Source organism: Rhinolophus ferrumequinum, chromosome 20 (assembly GCF_004115265.2).
Source record: "Rhinolophus ferrumequinum isolate MPI-CBG mRhiFer1 chromosome 20, mRhiFer1_v1.p, whole genome shotgun sequence".
NCBI classification, from domain to species: domain Eukaryota; kingdom Metazoa; phylum Chordata; class Mammalia; order Chiroptera; family Rhinolophidae; genus Rhinolophus; species Rhinolophus ferrumequinum.
Window position 1 is genome coordinate 51662120 of NC_046303.1, and position 23060 is coordinate 51685179.

Genomic DNA, 23060 nt, shown 5'->3' on the forward strand with positions numbered 1-23060 from the left:
ATTCTCTAGATAAACCACACTTAATTGTTGTATGTTGTCCAATTTACATATTTCTGGATTTAATTTTTAAATAATTTGTTGAGGACTTTTATGCTTATATTCATGAGGGCTATTTGTTTTCTTTTATTGTAAAGTCTTTATCTTGTTTTGGTGTCAGTGTAATGCAGGCCTCATAAAACGAGATGGGAAGTAGTTACTCCTCTTCTATTTTCTGTAAGACATAGTATATAATTGATATTACATCTTTCTTGAATGGTTACCAGAATTTATCAGTAAAACTATCTGGGCCTTGAGTTTTCTTTTTTGGAATGTTCTGTTTGTCTTTTAAAATCTTTTGTTAATATGTACATGTTTTTTTTAAGTCAATAGACTTTATAATTTAGAACAGTTGTAGATTTACAGAAAAATTAATACCGTGTTTCCCTGAAAATAAGACCTACCCAAAAAATAATCCCCAGTTAAGATCGTCAGCCAGATGGATGCATTTAGTACGTTATGACGATGTTCCAGAAGAAGATGACATGACTGTATTTGAATAAATGTAGATTGTTGTACATGAAAAAATAAGACATCCTCTGAAAATAAGCCCTAATTCATCTTTTGGAGCAAAAATTAATATAAGACCTGGTCTTATTTTCGGGAAAACACAGTAAAGATAGTACAGAGTTCCCCTGTGCCTGCCTAATGGTTTCTCCTATTAACATCTTATATTATTGTGGTATATTTTTACAATTAATGAATCAATATTGATACATTTTTATTAACTGAAGTCCATAGTTTACATTAAGTTTCACTCTTTGTTTTGTACTTGTGGTTTTTAACCAGTGCATAATGTTACATATCCCTTTTATAGTACCCTACAAAATAGAATCACTGCCCTAAAATAGTCAAAATAGTTTTTGACTATTATGAATAAAGCAGCTACTATAGGCATTCTTATACAATGTTTGTTTTTTTCCATGTGTAGACATAAGTTTTTCAATTCAATTGGGTAAATACCTAGGAGCATGAGTGCTGGATCATATGGTTAAACTACGTTTAGCTTTGTAAGAAACTGTCAAAATGCTTTCCAAAGTGGCTGTACCATTTTCCAATCCACACAGCAATTAATGAGAGTTCCTTTTGCTCTACATCCTTGCCAACAAGTGGTTATTTAGATTTTTCCCCCATTCTAATAAGGATATAATGGTATCTCATAGTTGTCTTAATTTACAATTCCTTAATGACAGATGATGCTGAGCATTTTTTCATACACTAACTTCTCTTTCTTTGGTGAGGTGTCTCCAGATTTTTTTGCCCATTTCTTAATTGAGTTATTTTTTTTCTTTAACTTATTGTTGAGTTATAGGAGTTCTTTGTATATTGTGAATACAAGTCCTTTATATATATGTGGTTTGCAAATATTTTTCCAGGGTTTTGGCGCTGTGTTTTTTAAACAGTGTCTTTCACCAAAAAGTTTTTATTTTTAATATAGTCCAACTTAGTTTTTTTTCTTTTTTTTTTCTTTTTTTTTTGAATTGTTCTCTTAGTGTTTAAACTAAAAAAGTCATTGCCAAACACAGGGTCACCTAGAATTTCTACTTTTATCTTTGAAAGTTTACAGTTTGATATTTTACAATTAGATCTATAATCCATTTGAGTTATATTTTATGAAAGGTATTAGATCTGTATCTAGATTATTTTTTTCCATGTGTATGTCCAGTTGTTCCAGCACCATTTGTGGAAAAGGCTAGCATTGTTCCACAGTATTACCTTCACTTATTTGTCAGAGATCAGTTGTTTGTATTCATGTGGGTCTATTTCTGGGTTCTCTATTCTGTTCCATTGTTACATATGTCTATTCTTTTGCCTATCCCACACTGTCTTGATTACTGTAGTTTTTTAGTAAGTCGTGAAGTGGGTAGTGTTAGTCCTCCAACATTGTTTTTCTCTTTCAATATTGAGTTGGCTATTCTGGGTTTTTGCTTTTCCATATGAACTTTAGAATCTGTTTGACAACATCCATATTCACAAAGTAACTTGCTGGGCTTTTGATTGGGAGTGTGTACAACCTAGAATTCAAGTTGGGAAGAATTGGTATCTTAACAATTTTGAGTCTTCCCATCCATGAACAATGAATATGTTCCCATTTATTTAGATCTTTGATTCCTTTCACTAGAGTTTTGTGGTATTCCTCTTTTAGGTTCTGTACATATTTTGTTTGATTTCTACTCATGTATTTCATTTTTTGTGTGCTAATGTAAATGCTATTGTTTTAAATTTCAAATTCCAATGTTAATTGTTGGTATATAGGAAAGTCATTGACTTTTGTATGTTAATAGTAACCTGAAAGTATGCTATAATAGTCTCTTATTAGTCCCAGGAGTTTTGTTGTTGTTTCTTTGGGATTTTCTACATAGACAATCATGTCATTTTTGAACAAAGAAAATTTTATTTGCTCCTTCCCATCGATAGACTCTTTATTTCCTGTTCTTGCATTATTTCACTTTCTAGGTTTTCCAGCATGATATTGAATATAAGTGGTGAGAGGGAATAGCCTTGCCTTGATTCCAATCTTAGAGACAAAGTATATAGTATAGAAAATGTTTGCTAATGAGATACTGCTGTGTGTTTGTTTGTGTGTGTATGTATCTGTATGATTCTTATGGCATGAAAAATTGGAAATAGCACCATAATTTGATATCTTAAGAATATTGTTCACCTTAAGTTAAAATCTAATGAGTTATTTTTGCAAATTTTAAAATTTCATATTACAGTAAAATACATTACATGCCCTTATGATAATACATTCTATATTGTATGTGTAACCAATAATGTAGCAGTTTAAAGTGTATTATGTGACTTTTATTTAGAGGATGTTTTGAATATTATTCAAGATGAAGGCTTTAAAATACTGATGCAAAGACAAATAGTATTATCAAAAGAGGAAGCTCAAACACTATGCAAAGAACATAAAAATGAAGATTATTATGAAAATCTTATAGAAAACATGACCAGGTAAATTTACACCAGTAGATTTCAGGTGTAGAAAGCACAGTCTGATTTATTTTTGAATCATTTAAATCTTCTGCTAACCCTTCTTTCTGTTCAAATTGCCAGTTCTCTCAATTCTGTAAACATGTGCTGAGTCTGCTTTTTTGCCAATCTTCACCTTTGTCAACTCTCTGCTCAACTATCTGTCTTCTCTGGTCCTCCTGAAATGTTACTGGAACAATGGAAAGGTCCCAGGTGAAGTTGCTGGAGTTCAGTTGAGTGGAATGCAGAAATCCAGGGTGTGCAACATCATCAAGTCCAAGCAGAGAACTGATTGACTCTCAAGGGCTTTGATAATCCTAAAGATCACTAATTCAATGAAAGGAATGAGATGCAAGAAATCTATCAGGTTTCTAGAAGAGTGAGTGAAATAGCAGCTGGGACAGAAATCCTGTAAGGGTATATAAATCAGCAGGAGCATGGGAACAATATAGAAACACCTCTTTCAGAACCAAGGTCCTTCTTTTCCCTTCATTTCTGTGCTTCCATCTTTTAACAGATATACTCTTAAGAATACACCAATGGGAATTAATTTCAGACTCTGGATAAAAGAATTATTTTGACTTTTTGTAGTCTTTTTAACATAGGCACTTGTATCACATATATATAATTAGCTATTGACCCATACTTTTATTAACTTTGTTTTTTTCTTTTTTAACAGTGGTCCATCTCTAGCCCTTGTTTTATTAAGAGATAATGGTTTACAACACTGGAAAGCGTTAATTGGACCAAGTACTGTTGAAGAAGCTAAAGAATGTTTTCCAGAGAGGTAGGATTCATATCATTGGTCCCAAACTGTTTTCATGGGAGCCATTATAATTTCTTTTTGGATATGGGGTACAGGAAACAGCTCTAGTCCTGGGTCAGGAGTGGACTACCCCGTATCAGCCTGAATACAGCTAAGGCTTTTCAAGAGAAGATTGTGGGTTGCTTGGTTTGGAGCTGGGAAGAAAGTGGTGTATACCCAGCCAAAAGGCCATCACTTGGCAGAAATACCTGCTCTATCCACCTTTCAGAGAAATTCTCTTGAAAAAGATATGATGACAGCTGCAGGTTCTTTAGTTGATCATCATAAGCGTTTTAATACGATGACTAATTTAATATGTAGTCTATAATTTTGGGGAAGCCATTTCTAAGTTAGTTTACTGATGAATCTTAGATATCACCTAAACTTTATAATCAGCTCAAAACATGGCATGTTAACTAGCACACAAAGGGCACTCTAAATATTTTTTTATCTTAACCGTCGGGCTTGCTATCACCTGGAAGATGGGGATACTATCTACATTCTTGGGATATAGTTGATGGAAACTAACCGAATTGCATTTCTCTTGAATTCTTCATACCAATTGCAGGATAGGATTCAACTCAGGGGAAGAAAGGCTTTCCCTTCAAGTGAGAAAGAATAGAGATGCTGTATCAGGCAGAGCAAACTTGACACAAGTTTACACAATACACAATACTTACAAAACATCACTCATATAAAAGTTGAAATGGTTTCTGTTGGGTTAGATATCTTGAATATGACTTGTCCTGAATGGACACATTCTATCCCTTATTTAGCCAGAAAATAACTATCAAGGATAGTGTTGGTTGGCCTCGTAAATGATGTGAGCCGAGTGCCACAGAGCCGCTTAATGAAATGCAGCATAGAATGGAAAGCATAGCATGAGAGAGAGGAACGCCTATCAACACAAGGCCTATGCCTATAGGCACACTCTTCTAGAAATTGGGGCTCCAAGTATGGAGGTAGTGTATCTGCACAGAGCCACGTTCTCTAGGGGAAGACACCGAGTCCCCTCCACCCCACTGTGATAGTAAGGATTCGCCTCCGGAGCCCTTATGATCTCTCTGTTGCCAAGTTCACAACTAATCCTGAATGTTACTTTTTACTGGTCCCCACTTTTCCAGTTTTCTTTACTCCACCTGGGTCTTTCAGGTTCTTTTAGAAAACTTTCAACAGAGCTCTGTTCCTTTTCTGCACTTGGGTATGAGATTCTGCACTCTGCATTGCTTAATCTGAAATACTGGCACCTGCATAACAGATATATAGAAACTCCTCTGTTACACACACACACACACACACACACACACACATGCACGGACACACAAACTTTTTCCAATAATCATGTCTAATAGCATACAAGGGGCTGAATATAGTTCTCTGCATTGAATGGAGTAAGTGCTGCTGGTGGTTTAGGCTGTGTTCATTATTCGGTGTGCATATCCTCCATCCCTGGCAAACACAGGTTCCAAGGGTTTAGGCTGCAAGTATGTCCAAATTACAGGTATGAAAACAGCCAAGGCCTGAGTGGGAAGGTCAGGTTGGGTATGGTAAAAAGCAAATCTGAATGGATTACTTAAAGCAGAGAGGCAAGAAGGTGTTGAAGCTGAGGACAGAAAGCCAAATTTCCAGTGATGTTGCTCTTTTAACAGGAAGGTACATTATTCACCATGGCTGGATTTTGGGTGCTCAGGACTCTGTGTAACGGGCAGAAAATGCAATGAGCAGTGAGCATCTCTTCTATTAAAATATGCATAGATAGAAAAAAAGGAAACTAAAAAATTATTAAGGAACAATTGATTTAAGATATATATATATATATATATATATATATATATATATACACACACACACACACACACACACATATATACACATATATATGTATATATGTATACATATAGAAATAGAATACAGAAATAGAACCAGAATACATTGTCTAACCTGACATGGATTGTCCAGCACCATCAACATCACTTCTGTCCCTTTAGTGTCCTGTAGGCTCCTCTTCTGTTGCTTCCCTGCTTATGGGGAGTGGGGGGTTGGGTGGTTCTCCTGTAGTGTCTCGTGGATTTAATGTTTATAGTTTTGTATAGAGTCAAGTGCCATTTCTAGTGCTTGATAATATTTAGTGGTGAAAGGAGGGATAAGAATATTTATTGAGAGCTTAATATGTACCATATATTTCAAATACATCAGCTGATTACATTCTCAAAAGCACCTTCCAAAATGGGTTTTATTATTTTACTCATATTTGCGACAACTAAAGCACAGAGAAATTAATTAATTGCTCAATGTCACATAGCTAGCAAACAATGCAGCCAGGATTCTATATTCTGTGCTTTGTCCCTGCACGAGGTCATCCATTCCTTCATTCAGGCAGCATCCATTGTCAGAATTATTTAAATATTCCTAATGACTGTTACGTCCCTGGAAGGAAGTAGCATGCCCGAGCCGTCCTGTAGCAGCGTCCTTTGCACAATGCCTAGTTCAGGGTGACTTGCTGTTGCTTGATAACTTTTGAACACTTATATGGTGTTACATTGTGTTATGTTATGTTATGTTACATTATGCTATAACAGTTTTTAACTTGATTTCTTTTCCAAAGTTTATGTGTACAATTTGCAATGGAAAGTTTACCTATCAACCAGTTGTATGGAAGTGTTTCGTTAGAAGCTGCTGAAAAGGAAATAGAGTATTTCTTTCCGCCTCAAAATGTTTTAGGACTGATTAAACCTCATGTAACACATGAACAAAGAGGTAAATATTTAAAAGTAAAACCCAATGTATCCAGTTTCTCCTAATTTAATGAAAAATTTCAAATTACAGAAAAGTTGAAAGAATAATGCAATGAAAACCTTCAAATCCAGGATGTAGCCCTCAATGTTTAGGATGCTGGTAAGATTTTGACAAGATTTGTTTTATTTAATTCCCTCAATGGTGCCGTGCTACTTCAGGAAGAAGAGTTCATATTGGCTCTCCCCGTCAGTCCATATCTAGAACGAAGTTCCTTGGCATTTATTGCACGGAGATGAAAATATATCTTCACTTTTAGCATAGGAGCAGATCCCCGCCTCTCCCACTTTTAAAGTCTGGTAGATGTTTCCAGTGGTTTCTGGAAAGATGGATCTCAGAGCTCGAACATCTACATTAACATATTAAAGTTCTTCTGAATGTCAGTCTGGTACTTTTTAAGTTCAGTTTAGTTTAGCATGGTTTTGGTATTAAATCACAGTATGCAAGTAAAACTATTACTTTCCTTAGTTATTTCAAGCTACTTGAATATGGAGGAAAAGTGAAGGCAATCTGTATGATTAGCAAATATCTGTTTTCCCTAGAGGAGATCTTGAACCTTATTAAAGAGAATGGATTTGAAATAACACAGATGAAAGAATTGCTGCTAAATGAAGAGCAAGCAGAAGCGATCTATTTTAAAATAAAACAAAAACACTTTTACAAAGATATATTGGAACAGTTATCTGAGTAAGTTTCTGACATATAGTTCTTTGCATTATAAAGTAGTAAATGTTCATTGCAGAAACTTTGAAAAATATAAAAATTAATTAAAACATTCCATGTAACTCCATTCATGAAAAGACACCCTGTTCATATTTGGGGTTAATTTCTTTTCTACCTCCTTTCTTTCCTCCATAGCTTCCTTTCTCTCCTCCTTCCCTCCTTCCCTCCCTTTCTTCTCTCCTTCCTCTGTTTCTTTAGGTCTTCACATTAGATATAGAGATTATCTGGGTTTAAATCCCTGCTTACCAACATAGTTTGTCTGTGCGATGGTTTCCTTATCTGTAAAATGAGGATAATAATAGTACCTACCTCATAGGCTTGTTGTGAGGACTAAATACTTGAGACTTTGAAAGTACTGGGAACTGTGCCTGGCATATATCCCTACAATTAAACTACAGCATTTTTCTAGCACAAAAAAGCCTGTTGGAAGAGGAGGAAATTAAGGAAGAAAAGCAAGCACAAAATCTCACTGATAAGGACAAAGAATAAAGACAAGCTCTCTGGTTCAAACTGTTGCATTCTGTCTTTAGCCATGTATGCAATCTGTACAGTTGTAAATAGCCCAAGTCTTCTGAAAACATTGTTATTTGCAGGGCTCCATCTTTGGTCATGGTTCTGACGAAGTGGAATGCTATTTCAGACTGGAGACGATTGATGGGTCCCACAGATCCAAATGAAGCAAAACTATTGTCCCCAGACTCTATCCGAGCCAGATTTGGACAAAGTGTTTTGAGAAATGCTGTCCATGGATCATCTAATCTCTATGAGGCAACAGAGACCATTAATAGAATGTTTCCTCCTGAGAATCCTGAGGAAATCTAAAGGACAGTACCTTTTTAATTATTTCCTTTTCTTTAGTTGTTACAGTGACTGGGTTTAGGACAAGTTTGTTCTGAAAAGACCAGAACTTTATCCATATTCCTGAATTAAACTTTATTTCCTGGCAAACACACTGTACTGTTCCATAGCAGCCTTGAAACGTCAAAGACAAGCCTTGCAGATACCAGAGACCTGGGAGACAGTGAGACAAGTCTGATACCCTCGGGTTTGCAAGCATTGGTCTCACGCCGTGTGTGCCATCTGCCATGACAGTCTCATGCAGTCCCTCTCCTTGACTCTCCTCCATTTCTCCACTTTGAATTGCCGAGGTGTCTTTCAGCAGCCTTAACTATATTCACTAAGTATTTGGAAACTTGGAACCTACTAACTACTGTGGGTTACATATTATAATATAATACGATATTATCGTGTTGCCCCAAAAATAAGACCTAGCCGGGCCATCAGCTCTAAGGGGCCTTTTGGAGCAAAAATTAATATAAGACCCGGTATTATATTATTATATTATATTATATTATATTATATTATATTATATTATATTATATTATATTATATTATATTATATACCTGTTCTTATAATAAAATAAGACCGGTCTTATATAAATTTTTGCTCCACAAGACACATTAGGGCTGATGGCCCAACTAGGTCTTATTTTCGAGGAAACACAGTACAAATCACAGAGCAGAAAGCATCATTTCTATTCCTTGGCAAAGAAATACTTAGTGGGGGAGAGGTAGCTACATAATATGTGTGTGGATTTAGTATGCTTAGCTGTTGATAGAAAGCTTGAAAACTTTTCTATCCTGGGCAATGTGGGAGATGGAGTGAGTGTAAGTTATGTGACTTTTCCCATTGAACCTACTTTCCTTCTTTCTTTTGTTTTTTTTTTTAATTAAAGTTTATTGGGCTGACAATTGTTAATAAACTTACATAGATTTCAGGTGTACAATTCTGTATTACATCATCTATAAATCCCATTATGTGTTCACCTCCCAGAGTCAGTTCTCCTTCCATCACCATATATTGATCCCTTTTACCCTCATCTACCACACCCCTCCCCCCTACCCTCTGGAGAGGCTGTGGAGAAAAAGGAACCCTCATACACTGTTGGTGGGAATGCAGACTGGTGTAGCCGCTATGGAAGGCAGTGTGGAGGTTCCTCAAAAAATTACAAATAGAATTACCATAGGACCCAGCAATCGCTCTCCTGGGTATCTACCCAAAAAATCTGAAAACATTTATATATAAAGACAACTGTGCTCCAATGTTCATTCCTTCTTTATCTTCAAAGACCAGGTTCACAAATGTACACACGTATGGCTCCGGATGCTGACTTGAATATGTCTATACAGACTCTTCACATGTGGAGTGGTATCCTCAGCTGGATGAGCCAAATTAAGACTCCGTCTCCCAAGCATAATAAGAAAGCAATGTGAAATGGAAAAACCCCTCCACACCCATCCAGGTTCCTCAGGGGGAGATGAGTACATTGCTCCCTTAATATTGTCATTTAGGCTAGATTTCTCCAGGTATAATAACATTGTATTAAAACATTCAGTGCAAAAATAAAAGCAAATTCATAGTACAGCTCACCCCACAAGTCTTACTCAATTATAGACCAAGGCATGGTTGCACAACCCATAAAAACATTTATGTTGGGAAAATATGTACTGTACATCTGCTTGAACTGTGGGTTCTTGGTTAATAAAAAAAACTGCTTGAATGAAGCTTGTTTGTTACCTTCAGGGAAATGTAGATCTAATGGGTAGACAACACTCACCAAAACAATATCTAATTATAACCACCAGAGGATAATACATTATTAAGCATGTGAGTGATGAATAACTGAGACTGGGGAGGTGAGTGGAATTACATTCTGTTTATAGCATCTATAAGCAGTATGGTATATATTTACGCTCACATTTGCATATTCGTCCCTTTTTTGATGAGGGTAGCATTATGAATTATACCAGGGATTTCACATTAGAGTACGATTCAGTGCCAAATTGACAGGTATTTGATGGGTAGGAGCTGGAGATAGTAAGGATTGAAATAGATCTTTTTTTTTTTTAATTAAAGTTCATTGGGGTGACAATTGTTAGTAAAGATACATAGATTTCAGGTGTACAATTCTGTATTACATCATCTATAAATCTCATTGTGTGTTCACCACCCAGAGTCAGTTCTCCTTCCATCACCATATATTTGTTCCCCTTTACCCTCATCTACCACCCTGCTTTCCCTTACACTCTGGTAAACACTAAACCATTGTCTGTGTCTACGAGTTTTTGTTTCTCATTTGTTTGTCTTGTTCTTTTGTTGTTTTTGGTTTATATACCACACATTAGTGAAATCATATGGTTCTCTGCCTTTCTGTCTGACTTATTTCACTTAGCATTATAATCTCAAGATCCATCCCTGTTGTCACAAATGGTCCTATTTCATCTTTTCTTACCACCGAATAGTATTCCATTGTATATAGATACCACAACTTTTTTATCCATTCATTTATCGAAGGACATTTTGGTTTTTTCCATGTCTTGGCCACTGTAAAGAAAGCTGCAATGAACGTTAGAGCACACTTGTCTTTATGTATAAATGTTTTCAGATTTTTTTGGGTATATACCCAGGAGAGGGATTGCTGGGTCATATGGTAATTCTATTCATAATTTTTTGCAGGACCTCCACACTGCCGTCCATAGCGGCTGCACCAATCTGCATTCCCACCAACAGTATATGAGGGTTCCTTTTTCTCCACAGCCTCCCCAACACTTGTTACTATTTGTCTTGTTGATGATAGCCGTTGTAACTGGGATGAGGTGATATCTCATTGTGGTTTTGTATTTGCATTTCTCTGATGATTAGTGATGTTGAGCATTTTTTCATTTGTCTATTTGCCATTTATATGTCCTCTTTGGAGAAATGTCTCTTCAGGTCCTCTGCCCACTTTTGTTTGTTTTTTTGTTGTTTGTTTTTTTGTTGTTGAGTTGCATGAGTTCCTTGTATATTTTGGATATTAGCCCCTCATCGGAGTCACTGTTTGCAAAATCTTCTCCCATTCAGTTGGTTGCCTCTTTATTTTGCCAATGGTTTCTTTTGCTGTGCAGAGGCTTTAAAGTTTGATATAGTCCCATTCATTTATTTTAGCTTTCACTTCCCTTGCCTTTGGAGTCAAATTCATGAAATGCTCTTTAAACCCAAGGTCCATAAGTTTAATACCTATGTTTTCTTCTATAAAGATTATTGTTTCAGGTCTTATGCTTACGTCTTTGATCCATTTTGAATTAGTTTTGGTACATGGTGACAGATAGCAGTCCAGTTTCATACTTTTGCACGTGTCTTTCCAATTCTGCCAGCACCATTTGTTGAAGAGGCTGTCTTTTCTCTATTGTATGTTTTCTGCTTCTTTGTCAAAAATTATCTGTCCGTATTTACGTGGTTTTTTATCTGAGTTCTCAATTCTATTCCATTGGTCTACGTTTCTGTTTTTCTGCCAATACCATACTGTTTTGATTATTGTTGCCTTGTACTACAAGCTAAAGTCAGAGAGTGTGATATCTCTAGCATTGTTCTTTTTTCTTAAGATTGCTTTCGCTATTCGGGGTCTTTTGTGGTTCCAAACAAATCTGATGATTTTTTGTTCTATTTCTTTAAAAAATGTTATTGGGATTTTGATAGGGATTGCCATAAATCTGTATATTGCTTTGGGTAATATAGCCATTTTAACTATGTTGATTCTTCCAATCCAGTAGTTTTCTTTTTTTGTGTTGTCTTTACCAGGTTTTGGTATCAGGGTAATGGTGGCCTCATAAAATGATTTAGGGAATACTGTCTCTTCTTCAATTATTTTGGAAGAGTTTGAGCGATATTGATATTACATCCTCTGAAGGTTTGGTAGAATTCACTAGTGAAGCGAGCTGGTCCTGGACTTTTGCTTTTGGGAAGGTTTTGGATGAGTGATTCAATTTCGTTACTGCTGATCGGTCTGTTTAGATTTTCCAGTTCTTCATGGTTTATCCTAGGAAGGCTATATGTTTCTAAGAACTTGTCCGTTTCTTCTAGGTTATTGAATTTGGTGGCATATAGTCCATACTATGCTTGATGATCTTTTGTATTTCTGTGGCATTTGTGATAACTTCCCCTTTTTCATTTCTAATTTTGTTTATTAGTGTCTTCTCTCTTTTTATCTTAGTGAGTCTAGCCAAGGGTTTGTCAATTTTGTTAATCTTTTCAAAGAACCAGCTCTTTGTCACATTAATTTTTTCTATTGTCTTTTTGTTCTCTATTTCATTTAGTTCTGCTCTGATTTTTATTATTTCCTTTCTTCTGCTGACCTTAGGTTTCATTTGTTCTTCTCTTTCTAGTTCTTTAAGGTGTAACGTGAGGTTATTTATTTGGGATTTTTCTTGTTTCTTGAGATAGGTCTGTAATGATATAAATTTCCCTCTTAAAACTGCATCCCAAAAATTTTGGTAGGATGTATTTTCATTCTCATTTGTTTCTATGTATCTTTTGATCTCTCCTCTAATTTCTTCTTTGACCCCGTCGTTCTTTAAAAGTATGTTGTTTCATCTACATGTATTTGTTTTTTTCCTGCTTTCTTTTTGCAGTTGATATCCAATTTCAAAGCCTTGTGATCAGAGAATATGCTTGGTATGATTTCAATCTTCTTAAATTTACTGAGGCTAGTTTTATGTCCCAATATATGGTCTATCCTTGAGAATATTCCATGGACACTAGAAAAAATTGTATAGTCTGATGTTTTAGGATGAAGTGCTCTATAAATGTCAATTGCATCCATTTCATCTAATGTGTCATTTAGGGCTGCTATTTCGTTATTTATTTTCTGTTTGGATGATCTATCCATAGCTGTCAATGATGTATTTAGGTCCCCTAGTATAATTGTGTTTTGGTCAATTTCTCCCTTTAGTTCTGTTAGTAGTTACTTGGTATATTTTGGTGCTCCCTGATTGGGGGCATAAATGTTGATGACTGTTATGTCTTCCTGTTGTATAGTCCCCTTTACCATTATGAAATGTCCATCTTTGTCTCTTGTTACCTTTTTCATACTGAAGTCTCTTTCATCTGATATCAGTATGGATACACCTGATTTTCTCTGGATACAGTTTGCTTAGAGTGTCAATTTCTACCCTTTCACTTTGAGTCTACGCTTGTCCTTGTAGCTGAGATGTGTCTCTTGGAGACAGCATATGGTTGGGTTTAGTTTTTGATCCAATCTGCTACTCTGTGCCTTTATATTCGTGAGTTCAGTCCATTTACATTTAGGGTGATTATGAATATGTGAGAGTTTCCTATCATTCTATCTTCAGTTTTCTGGTAAGACTGTGTCTCCATTGTTTCTTTGCCTTTTTGTTGTTGTCTATTATTTCTGTGTGGTGGTATTCTATGACTTTCCCCTCTGTTTCTTCTTTTATTATAGTATATATTTCAGTTCTGGATTTTTTTGAGTGGTTACCATTAAATTTATGTAAAAGAAAGTTTGATATTTAGAGTATTCCATTTTCTTCAGCATGCTTACTTTCTCCATTCCCATATTCCGGTTCAGGCCTTTAGTCTCCCCCTTTTTATGTTTTGGTTGCCACAAATTGTCCCTGTTGATGGTGGTCGATTAGGCTCCTTTAGTATTTCTTGTAGTGCAGGTCATGTATTAAAAAATTCCCTCAGCTTCTGTATATCTGGAAAGGTCTTTATTCCTCCTTTATATCTAAAGGATATCTTTGCTGGGCATATTATTCTTGGCTCATAATTTCTCTGTTTCAATAGTTTGAATATTTGGTTCCACTCCCTCCTGGCTTGTAGAGTTTCTGCTGAAAAATCTGATGATAATCTAATGGGCTTTCCTTCGTAGGTTACCATCTTCTTTTCCCTGGCTGTCTTGAGGATTCTTTCTTTGTTGTTGATTTTTGACAGCTTCAATACAATGTGCCTTGGAGAAGGCCTGTTGGGGTTGAGGTAATTAGGTGTTCTATTTGCTTCTTGGATGCAAGGATCCAGTTCTTTCCACAAGTTTGGGAAGTTCTCATCGACTATTTATTTGAATATACTCTCTGTTCCCTTCTCTCTTTCTTCTCCTTCTGGTATGCCCATTATTCTTATATTGCTCTGTCTGATGGAGTCAGAAAGTTCTTGTAGAGTTCTTTCATTTCTTTTAAGTCTCAAGTCTCTTTCTTCTTCCATCCGTGTCATTTCCAGGTTTCTATCTTCGATGTCACTGATTCTTTCCTGCATCTGGTCAACTCTACCACCTAAGCTGGCTATTTCATTCTTCATTTCTTCTATTGAGTTCTTAATCTCTAGAAATTCTATTTGGTTGTTTCTTTAAAATTTCAATCTCTTTCGTAAAATGCTCATGTTGTTCTTTGATTGTGTTTCTGAGTTCATTAAACTGCCTTTCGGTGTCTTCTTGCATCTCATTGACCATTTTCAGAACTGCAATCTTGAATTGTCTGTCATTTAAGTCACATATTTCCATATCTTTAAGTTCATTTTCTGAAGACTTTTCACTTTCTTTCTGAGCTGTCTTGTTGCCTTGGTTATTCATGGCAATTAATGATTTATTATTTCTCTTCCTAGACATCTACAGGAGTGGGTTCTGCAACAGGTTAAAGTGATAGGAAGAGGTCTTTCTTTTGTTTTCCAGTACATGTTGGTAGAATATTTTATTTTCTCTCCGACTGCAGCCTTTTTTTCTCTCTCACACTGTAGTGTTATGTTTTCTCTGCACTATTCCAGCTTTTCACACAATGTGGGGATTCCCTGGAAGACAGGCTTCTCCTCTGTTAATAGTTTTCCTGAGTCATAGGGTGCCGTATCTGTGTGGGGATGTGGAGAGCTTTTGAAATTCCAAAGCTTTTCCTGCTTTGGAACAGAGACTGTGTGTTTTAGCAGCTCTGTTTACTTCTGCAGGGATCCGCCCAGATAGGTGGAGAGAGAGGCAGGGTGGGTTATGAGAGGTGGCCCAGAGAAATGGTGGTGACCACCTCGACAGCCAGTCCTGTTTCCACTGCTCCCTCCCCTTTGCCAGAACTAGTTGGGCTGCAAGTCCCTGTCTGTGGATCACAGTTCTCAGAACTGCAAATATTCTGTTCTTTTGATCTGACACTGCTACTGTTCCGCTTCTAGCACTGGGCCGGTGGGGGCGGGGCGAGCTCTGGGAGAGTAGGGAGGGGGCGGCTAGTCTCAGTGCCTAAGGCTTCCATTCTCTGCAGCAGTGAGGGCTTAAACCACTGTTTTCAGCCTTCTTCCCCCAGTCTTGCTCCGAGGTCTCTGCCGTGAGCGTTGGGTTCAGCCGTGTTATATGTTGACCCCTCAGGAGGGACTATGGGCCATAAGCGGACCCCTAGCAGTCTGAGTTCTTCCCTCTCCTGCAGCTGTGGTAGTTCTGGGATGCAGCCAGCTCAGAGCACTGAGCTAGGTCTGCGTCCTGCACCCACGCGGCTCCATCTCCACACTTCTCCCTTCCCTCCTCCCCTGCTTGCGTGATTCGCCCACCTTCACGTGAATTTTGTAGTGAGCCTCTTCATCTTTCCTGTCTACTGTGCAGGGAGTCCTTTGTGGAGTTATGGTTGTTCAATTTGTTGTAAATTCCAGGGGAGATTTCCAGAGGCTCACCTCACGCCGCCATTTTGATGACATCTCCTGAAATAGATCTTGAATAAAGGGTAGGATTTTCAAAATCAGAGGTAAGGAAGCAAGAAAGTAAATTCAGTTTTAAAAGTTTCTAAATAGTTATAACTATATAAAACTATATATAATTAGAACTATACCTACATAAAACTAATATATAATATATATATATATATATATATATATATATATATATATATATATTTACCATGTTTCCCCCAAATAAGACCTAGCCAGACAATCAGCTCTAATTAGTCTTTTGGAGCAAAAATTAATATAAGACCCAATCTTATTTTACTATAAGACCGGTCCTATATAATATAATATAATATAATATAATATAATATAATATAATATAATATAATATAATATAATATATAATCTTTATTCTTATATATAAGGATATTTTGCTTGTTGCTCTTACTATGCCTACTATACTATATCATCATTCTGAGGGCTAGTATTGTGGGTCTGTTTCAGACATTCAAGAATTATTTGTTCAGCTTTTGCTATATATTGGACACTGTTGCAGGGATAAATACACACAGTCCTTGCCCTAAAGGAGATTAGGCTCTAAAAGCAGGAGATAAATAATAAAACTATGTTCTAGGGTTCTTCAGGGTAAGCATAGGGTGCTTTGAGCAGATGCATATAGGAGATGGTGAGGGAAAATGAGATGCAAGCTATCCAGGCAGGAGACATTGCAATAATCAAACTGCAAGATGATAGCAACCTTAACTAATGTAGAAATGGTGAGTTAGTGATAAGGGGAATGATCAGAGAACTCTTAGAAGGCTGCATTGCATCCACAGGACTTGATGACTGACTACTACTCTACCAAATAAATGGGAAAGGGTAAAGCTTCCTGTCTTGAGCAACTGAAGAAATGGTCAAACCATTTCCAGACAGGGAACCCAGAAGAGAGAAGTTAGTTAGAAGGAAATACCTAAAATATATGGTGATGGAAGGAGAACTGACTTTGGGTGGTGAACACACATGTGATATATAGATGATGTATTACAGAACTGTACACCTGAAACCTATGTAACTTTACTAACAATCGTCATCCCAATAAAAAAGGTTATAGGCTGCTGTGCAGGGATCTTACCCCATGGAGCAGGATTCACCCCTGTAGGCTCTGGTGCCTGTTGAACCTGCCCTTTGGGTATGCCACTTGTGGGGCTAATTGGGCTGTGCTCTGCTATGGTCTGAAACCAACCTCTAAGGATGTTGGTTCTGGGGCCTCTTGGAAGGGGCTCTGGTGTGGCCCCAGGTTACCCACTGCCAGGGACTGCCTGGTAAAAACTACAAAGTTATCCATGGTTGTTTGCTGCCTGTGCTAACCCTGGAGGCATGTTGGAGAGGCCGCTTTGCTAACCAAGGATGTCTGCCACCAGTTCTTTGCCTGGGTTAGCTCTGCAAAATGCCAGGACACCCTGAGCCTACTCCCACCTGCCGGTTCCCTTAAGGTTCAGCCCCTGCTAAAGCCTTGTGCAGTATGCAAGTTGGATGAGGCAGGGTCTCAGGGAGTCAGTAGAGTGGGAAGAGTTGTGGTCACCAGTTTAATGTAGATTCTGGTTTGATGCCAGTGCTGATCCTGAAGCTACTCAGCAAAAGTCTCAGAGCACATGGAGGCCAGTCACCACCCACCTGGGGTCTGTCAGACTCTGATAATTTTCCAGGAAAGAGTGCAATACCAGTGGGGCTAGCTGCTCTCAGAGAAAGTGCTTCTAGCATTGGGGGAGTTGGGTGGGGTGGGGTCCCAGGGAGTCAGCAGGGCAGAACTGCAGAGCTCACCAAAACAATCAGATTGGCCATAAGTGTAGGGGGAGGGCTCTACACAGGAAAGATGGCATCAGCCTGCTGGCTGCATAGGAGGAAGACCCCTTACAGGGAAAATGCCAGATGTCCTCCAGCCTTGGTCTCAAAGCCACACAACTCAGTCTGCCCCCTGTATATTTCTGACACCCCCTGAGTTACTGTCCTTTCGCTGGAGCACAAGGTGAGTGAGTGCCTGGGAGTGAAAGAGTCAGTGCACATGCCCTGTAAGAGGACACCTGGATTTGCTGCCACCTTCCATCCCACTCAGATGGTCCAAATCCTCACTGATTTTTCACAGACAGATACTGTGGTGGCTCCTCTTTTCAGCACCAGTACTCTGGGCTGGAGTGGCTGATGTGGGGCTGGAGTCCTTTGTTCCTCTGGGGGGAATCTCCACAGCTGAGATATCCCTCCTAGTTCTCAACAGCCCCACAGAGGTTTGGGGTTAGCAAGTTTCGTGTCTCTCACCCTCCTACCAGTCTTAATGTGGCTTCTTTATATCCTTAGTCATAAACCTTCTGTTTAGCCAGATTTCAGATGGTTCTCTAGGTTGATTCTTCTATAATTTAGTTATAATTTTAATTTATTCATGGATGGAAGCAGGCACAGAGTTTATCTGCTCTGCTGTCTTGGATCTCCCCCAGAATTTCATTCTTTTTAAAGGCTGAATTGTATTTCATTATATTTATATACTACATTTTCTTTATCCATTCATTACCACTGGACACTTAGGTTATTTCCACATTTTAGCTATTGCTGTAATAATCATTGCTGTAATGAACATGGGAATATTAATATCTCTTTAAGATCCTGATTTTAATTCTATTGGATATATGACCAGAAGTGGGATCCCTGTATAATATATGTTAAGTTCTACTGAAAGTGGAGTGTTGAAATCTATTATTATATTTCTATCTATTTTTCCTTTCAATTTTGTCAATGTATACTTTGTATGTTTAAGTGCTCTGATGTGGGGTGCATATACATGGTTTTTGACTTAAAGTCTATTTTGTGTGATTAAAGTATAGCCACTTCTGCCCCTTTTTAGTTAACATTTGCTTATAATATCTTCTTAAAATAATTTTTTATATTTTGAATACTGACATACAATATTATATTAACAATATTATATTAGCTGACATACAATAGTATATTAATTTCAAGTGTACAACATAGTGTTTAGAAATTTACAGAACTTACGAAGTGATCACCCCAATACATCTGGTACTCATCTGACACTATACATAATTATTACAGTATTATTGATTATGAATATATTCTTTATGTTGTACTTTACATCCCATGACTGTTTTTATAACTGGCAATTTGCACACCTTAAGTCCTTCCCCTTTTTTATCCTTTCCCCCAACGCTTCTCCATCTGGAAACCATCAGAATGTTTTTTGTATCTATGAGTTTGTTTCTGTTTTATTCATTTATTTCATTTCTTAGATTCCACATATAATAATATCATACGGTATTTGTCTTTCTCTGTCTGACTTATTTCATTTAGCATAATACCCTTGAGGTCCATCTATGTTGTTGCAAATGGCAAGATTTCATTCCTTTTTATGGCTGAGTAATATTCCATTGTATCTATATACCACCTCTACTTTATCCATTTATCTATTGATGGACACTTAGATTGCTTACATATCTTGGCTATTGTAAACAATGCTGCAATGAACAAAAGGAAGCATATATCTTTTCAATTAGTTTTTGGGTTTCTTCCCCCAAAATGTCCAGGTGTGGAATTGCTGGGTCCTTCTTTGTCTCTTGTAACCTTTCTTTTGAAGTCTATTTTGTCTGATATAAGTATTGCTACGCCAGCTTTCTTTTTTTGTTTGCATTTTCACTAAATATCTTTACTTTCAGTCTGTTTGTGTTCTTAGATCTGAAGTGGGTCTCTTGTAGGCAGCATATGTATGGGTTTTGTTTTCTTATCTATTCAGCCACCTTATCTTTTTTGATTGGAACATTTTATTCTTTTATATTTAAAGTAATTATTGATAGATATGTAGTTATTACCATTTTATTGTTCATATTTTTTTACCTTTTTTTCTTCTTCTTAAAGAAGTCCCTTTAATATTTCTTGTAATACTGGTTTGGTGGTGATGAACTTCTTTAGCTTTTTCTTATTTTGAAAGCTTTTCATCTGTCCTTAGATTCTAAATGATAGCTTTGCTGGGTAGAGTAATCTTGGTTGTATGTTCTTGCTATTTATCACTTTGAATATTTTGTGCCAATCCCCTCTGGCCTGCAAAGTTTATGTTGAGAAATCAGCTGACAGTTTTATAGAGCTCCCTTGTAGGTAACTAATTGCTTTTCTCTTGCTGCTTTTAAGATTCTCTCTTTGTCTTTAACCTTTGGTGTTTTAATTATGATATGTCTTGGTGTTGGCCTCTTTGGGTTCATTTTGTTTGGCTGAAATTTTATGTCTATTTCCTTGACCAGGTTAGGAAAGTTCCATCATTATTTCTTCAAATACATTTTCAAATCCTTGCTCTCTTTCTTCTCCTTGTGTTATCCCTGTAATATGAATGTTGGTACACTTGATGTTGTCCCAGAGCCCCCTGAAACTATCCTCATTTTTAAAATTCTATTTTCTTTTTGCTCTTCTGTGTGGGTGTCATCTGCTCCCTTGTCTTCCAAATCATCAATTCGATCCTCTGCTTCTTCTAATCTGCTGTTTATTCTTTGTAATGTATTCTTCTTCATTTCAGTTGTTGTATTCTTCATTTCTGACTGATTCTTTTTTATGGATTTTTGTGCTTTTTTATGCTTACTATGTTTTTATTGAAGTTCTAAGTTCTTGAGCATCCTTACAACCAGTGTTTTGAACTCCTCAATTGGTAGATTGCTTGCCTCCATTTCATTTAGTTCTTTTTCTGGACTTTTCTCCTGTTGTTTCATTTGGGACATATTTCTTTGACTCCTTATTTTGGCTAACTCCCTGTGTTTGTTTCTATGTAATAGGTAGATCGGCTGTGTCTCCCAGTTTTACTAGAGTAGCTTTATGTAGTAGGTTTCCTGGGGGGCTGAGTAGTGCAGTCTTCCTGGTCACCAGAGCCAGGTGTTTCAGGGATGTCCTTTGTGTGGGTTGTGTGTGCTCTCCTATTGTAGATGAGCCTTGATTGCTGTTGGCACTTTAATGGGAGGTTTTGACCCTCACGCTGATTGGCTGTAAGGAACGTCCATGATTACAGCAGATATGCTATCGTGCAGGGGCTTACCCCACAGAGCAAAACTTGCTTTTGCAGGGCTCTGGTGCCAGCTGAGTCTACCCTTTGGGTGAGTCATTTGTGGAAGGGGTTAGCATGTGCTCTGCTGTAGTCTGAAGCTGGCTACTTGGTGTGTTGGTTCTGGGATCTCTTGGGAGAGGCTCTGGTGCACACTAAGTTCAGCCACTGCTTGTGCCATGCCCAGGGCCACCTGACCTGAGCTACAAAGTGATCTTTATAAGGTTAGTACTTGTGCTAGGCTTGAAGGTGCCTGGGAGAGGCTAACCTGGGAACCGAGGCTGGCTGCCACTAGTGCTTGGTTTGGGGCTGCTTAGCAAGAGGTATGCGGTATACTGCTTGTTTCGGGCTTGTGAACCTTTGAGAGATTTTAGGAAAGCCTGCAGCATGAGCCAAGACAGGATGTTTGTATGGAAAAGCCACTGGAAGCAGCCTGGGTAGGCCCAAAAGTAGGGTGAGGTGTGGTCTCAGGGAGTCACCAGAGCAGGGAGAACAGTGTTATTCAGGTTGATGGAGACTCAGCCTTGGCACCCATCTGTGCCTGTAGGCTGGGTGGCAGGAGGGCTCAACAAAGGAACAATGGTTTCTGCCAGCATTTTTGTCTAGGAGAAAGCTGCCCCAGCAACCCTGGCCTTGAAGCTAGATAATTCTTTCCTTCCCCATGTGTCCCTGGTGCCTTTCGAGCTGCTGCCTCAGTGCTAGAGCTCAGAGTAAGTGAGTCCATCAGTAAGTAAGTCCGTATGCAGGCCATTTAAGAGTAGCATCTGGAACTTCATTAGCTTTCCATTTCACTCAGCCACAATCTCCGCAGGGTTTCACAGCCAGGAGATGTGGGGACTCCTCTCCCTGGCACTGGAAACCTGCCTGGGGATCCTGGTGTGGGGCTGGGACTTCTTGTTCCTCACAGGACATCTTTGTAGCCAAGATATCCCTCCTGATTTTTCACCACTACACATGGGTGTGGGACCAACCCGTTTTGCATCTCCTCCCCTCTTACCAGTCTTGACATGGCTTCTTTTGCATATCCTCAGTTATAGGACTTTGGTTGAACTAAACTTTAGGAGATTCTCAATGATGGTTGTTCTGTAGTTTAGTTGTAATTTTGATGTGGTCATGAGAGGAGACGAGCACAGCATTACCCTACTCTGCCACCTTCACTGGAAAATCCCATTATTTTCTCTAATTAGCTATATGGTCCATTTTCTCTCTCTTTTCTCCCTAGGATTCCTATATTTTTTTTGTTTTTATTCTACCTTCTTTCCCTGAAAATAAGACCTAACCAGAAAATAAACCCTAGCATGATTTTTCAGGATGACATCCCCTGAACTTAAGCCCTAATGAGTCTTTTGGAGCAAAAATTAATATAAGACCCGATCTTATTTTCAGGGAAACACAGTACATGATGGTATTTTATGAGTCTCTTACTCTTTCTGCACTTTTTAAATTCTTTTTTTTTTCGTTGCTCTGAATGAATCATTTTTAAAGACTTGTCTTCAAGTTTGCTTATACGTCGTATGTTATTCTGATGGTCTAGTCAGTTGTCGAACTCCTCTAGTGAACTGTTCTGTTCAATTACTGAATTATTCTGCTCCCTAATATTTGTTTGATATTTTCAAATGTTTTCTATGCCTCTGTTGAAATTCTCACTTTGTTCATGCATTGTTCTCTTGACCTCAGTGAGTATGGCAGTTATTATGAATCCCGTCAGGTAAATATAACTCCATTTCAGTAGGATCAGTTCCTTGAGATTTATCTTCTTCCTTTGTTTGGAAAAACTTTATCTAATTTTTAATTTTCCTTGACTCTCTGTGTCAATGTCTGTGAATTAGACAAAGCAGGCACCTCTCCTGGTCTTCACAGACTGGCCTCGTACAGGATGTGACCCCACAAATTAGCTTGGCCAGAGATTCAGGACCTCTACCAACTTTTTACTTCCTCAGGGAGAAGTATGCAGCTGTGTTTTTTGTCAGTTCACTCTGTGGTGAGCCAGAAGGGACAGTTACCATGGGTACAAGTCAAACCTGCTATTTCCATTTTCCCGCAGGCTGCTAGTATGTGGTGGAGCCATTGAAGTTCTAAGATTGGCAAGACCAAGGTTAGTCATCTGTAAAGCCTCTTTGGAGAAGTTGGGGTGCTATACAAGCAGCTCTACTCTTTCCCTCCCTAAGGGGAAGCTGAGT

The 23060-nt window shown here is 37.8% G+C and overlaps 1 protein-coding gene across 1 annotated transcript in view; it reads left to right on the plus strand.

The window, feature by feature from the left end:
• NME8 (NME/NM23 family member 8) overlaps window positions 1-8594 on the plus strand; it is a 72116-nt gene extending 63522 nt beyond the window's left edge. Inside the window, exons 14-18 of the mRNA XM_033087948.1 lie at window positions 2853-2997; window positions 3695-3802; window positions 6426-6577; window positions 7156-7300; window positions 7930-8594. Of these exons, the coding sequence (XP_032943839.1) occupies window positions 2853-2997; window positions 3695-3802; window positions 6426-6577; window positions 7156-7300; window positions 7930-8158 (779 nt within the window). The 3' untranslated portion in view covers window positions 8159-8594. The remainder of the gene's footprint in view (window positions 1-2852; window positions 2998-3694; window positions 3803-6425; window positions 6578-7155; window positions 7301-7929) is intronic.
• The last annotated feature ends 14466 nt before the right edge of the window (window positions 8595-23060 follow it).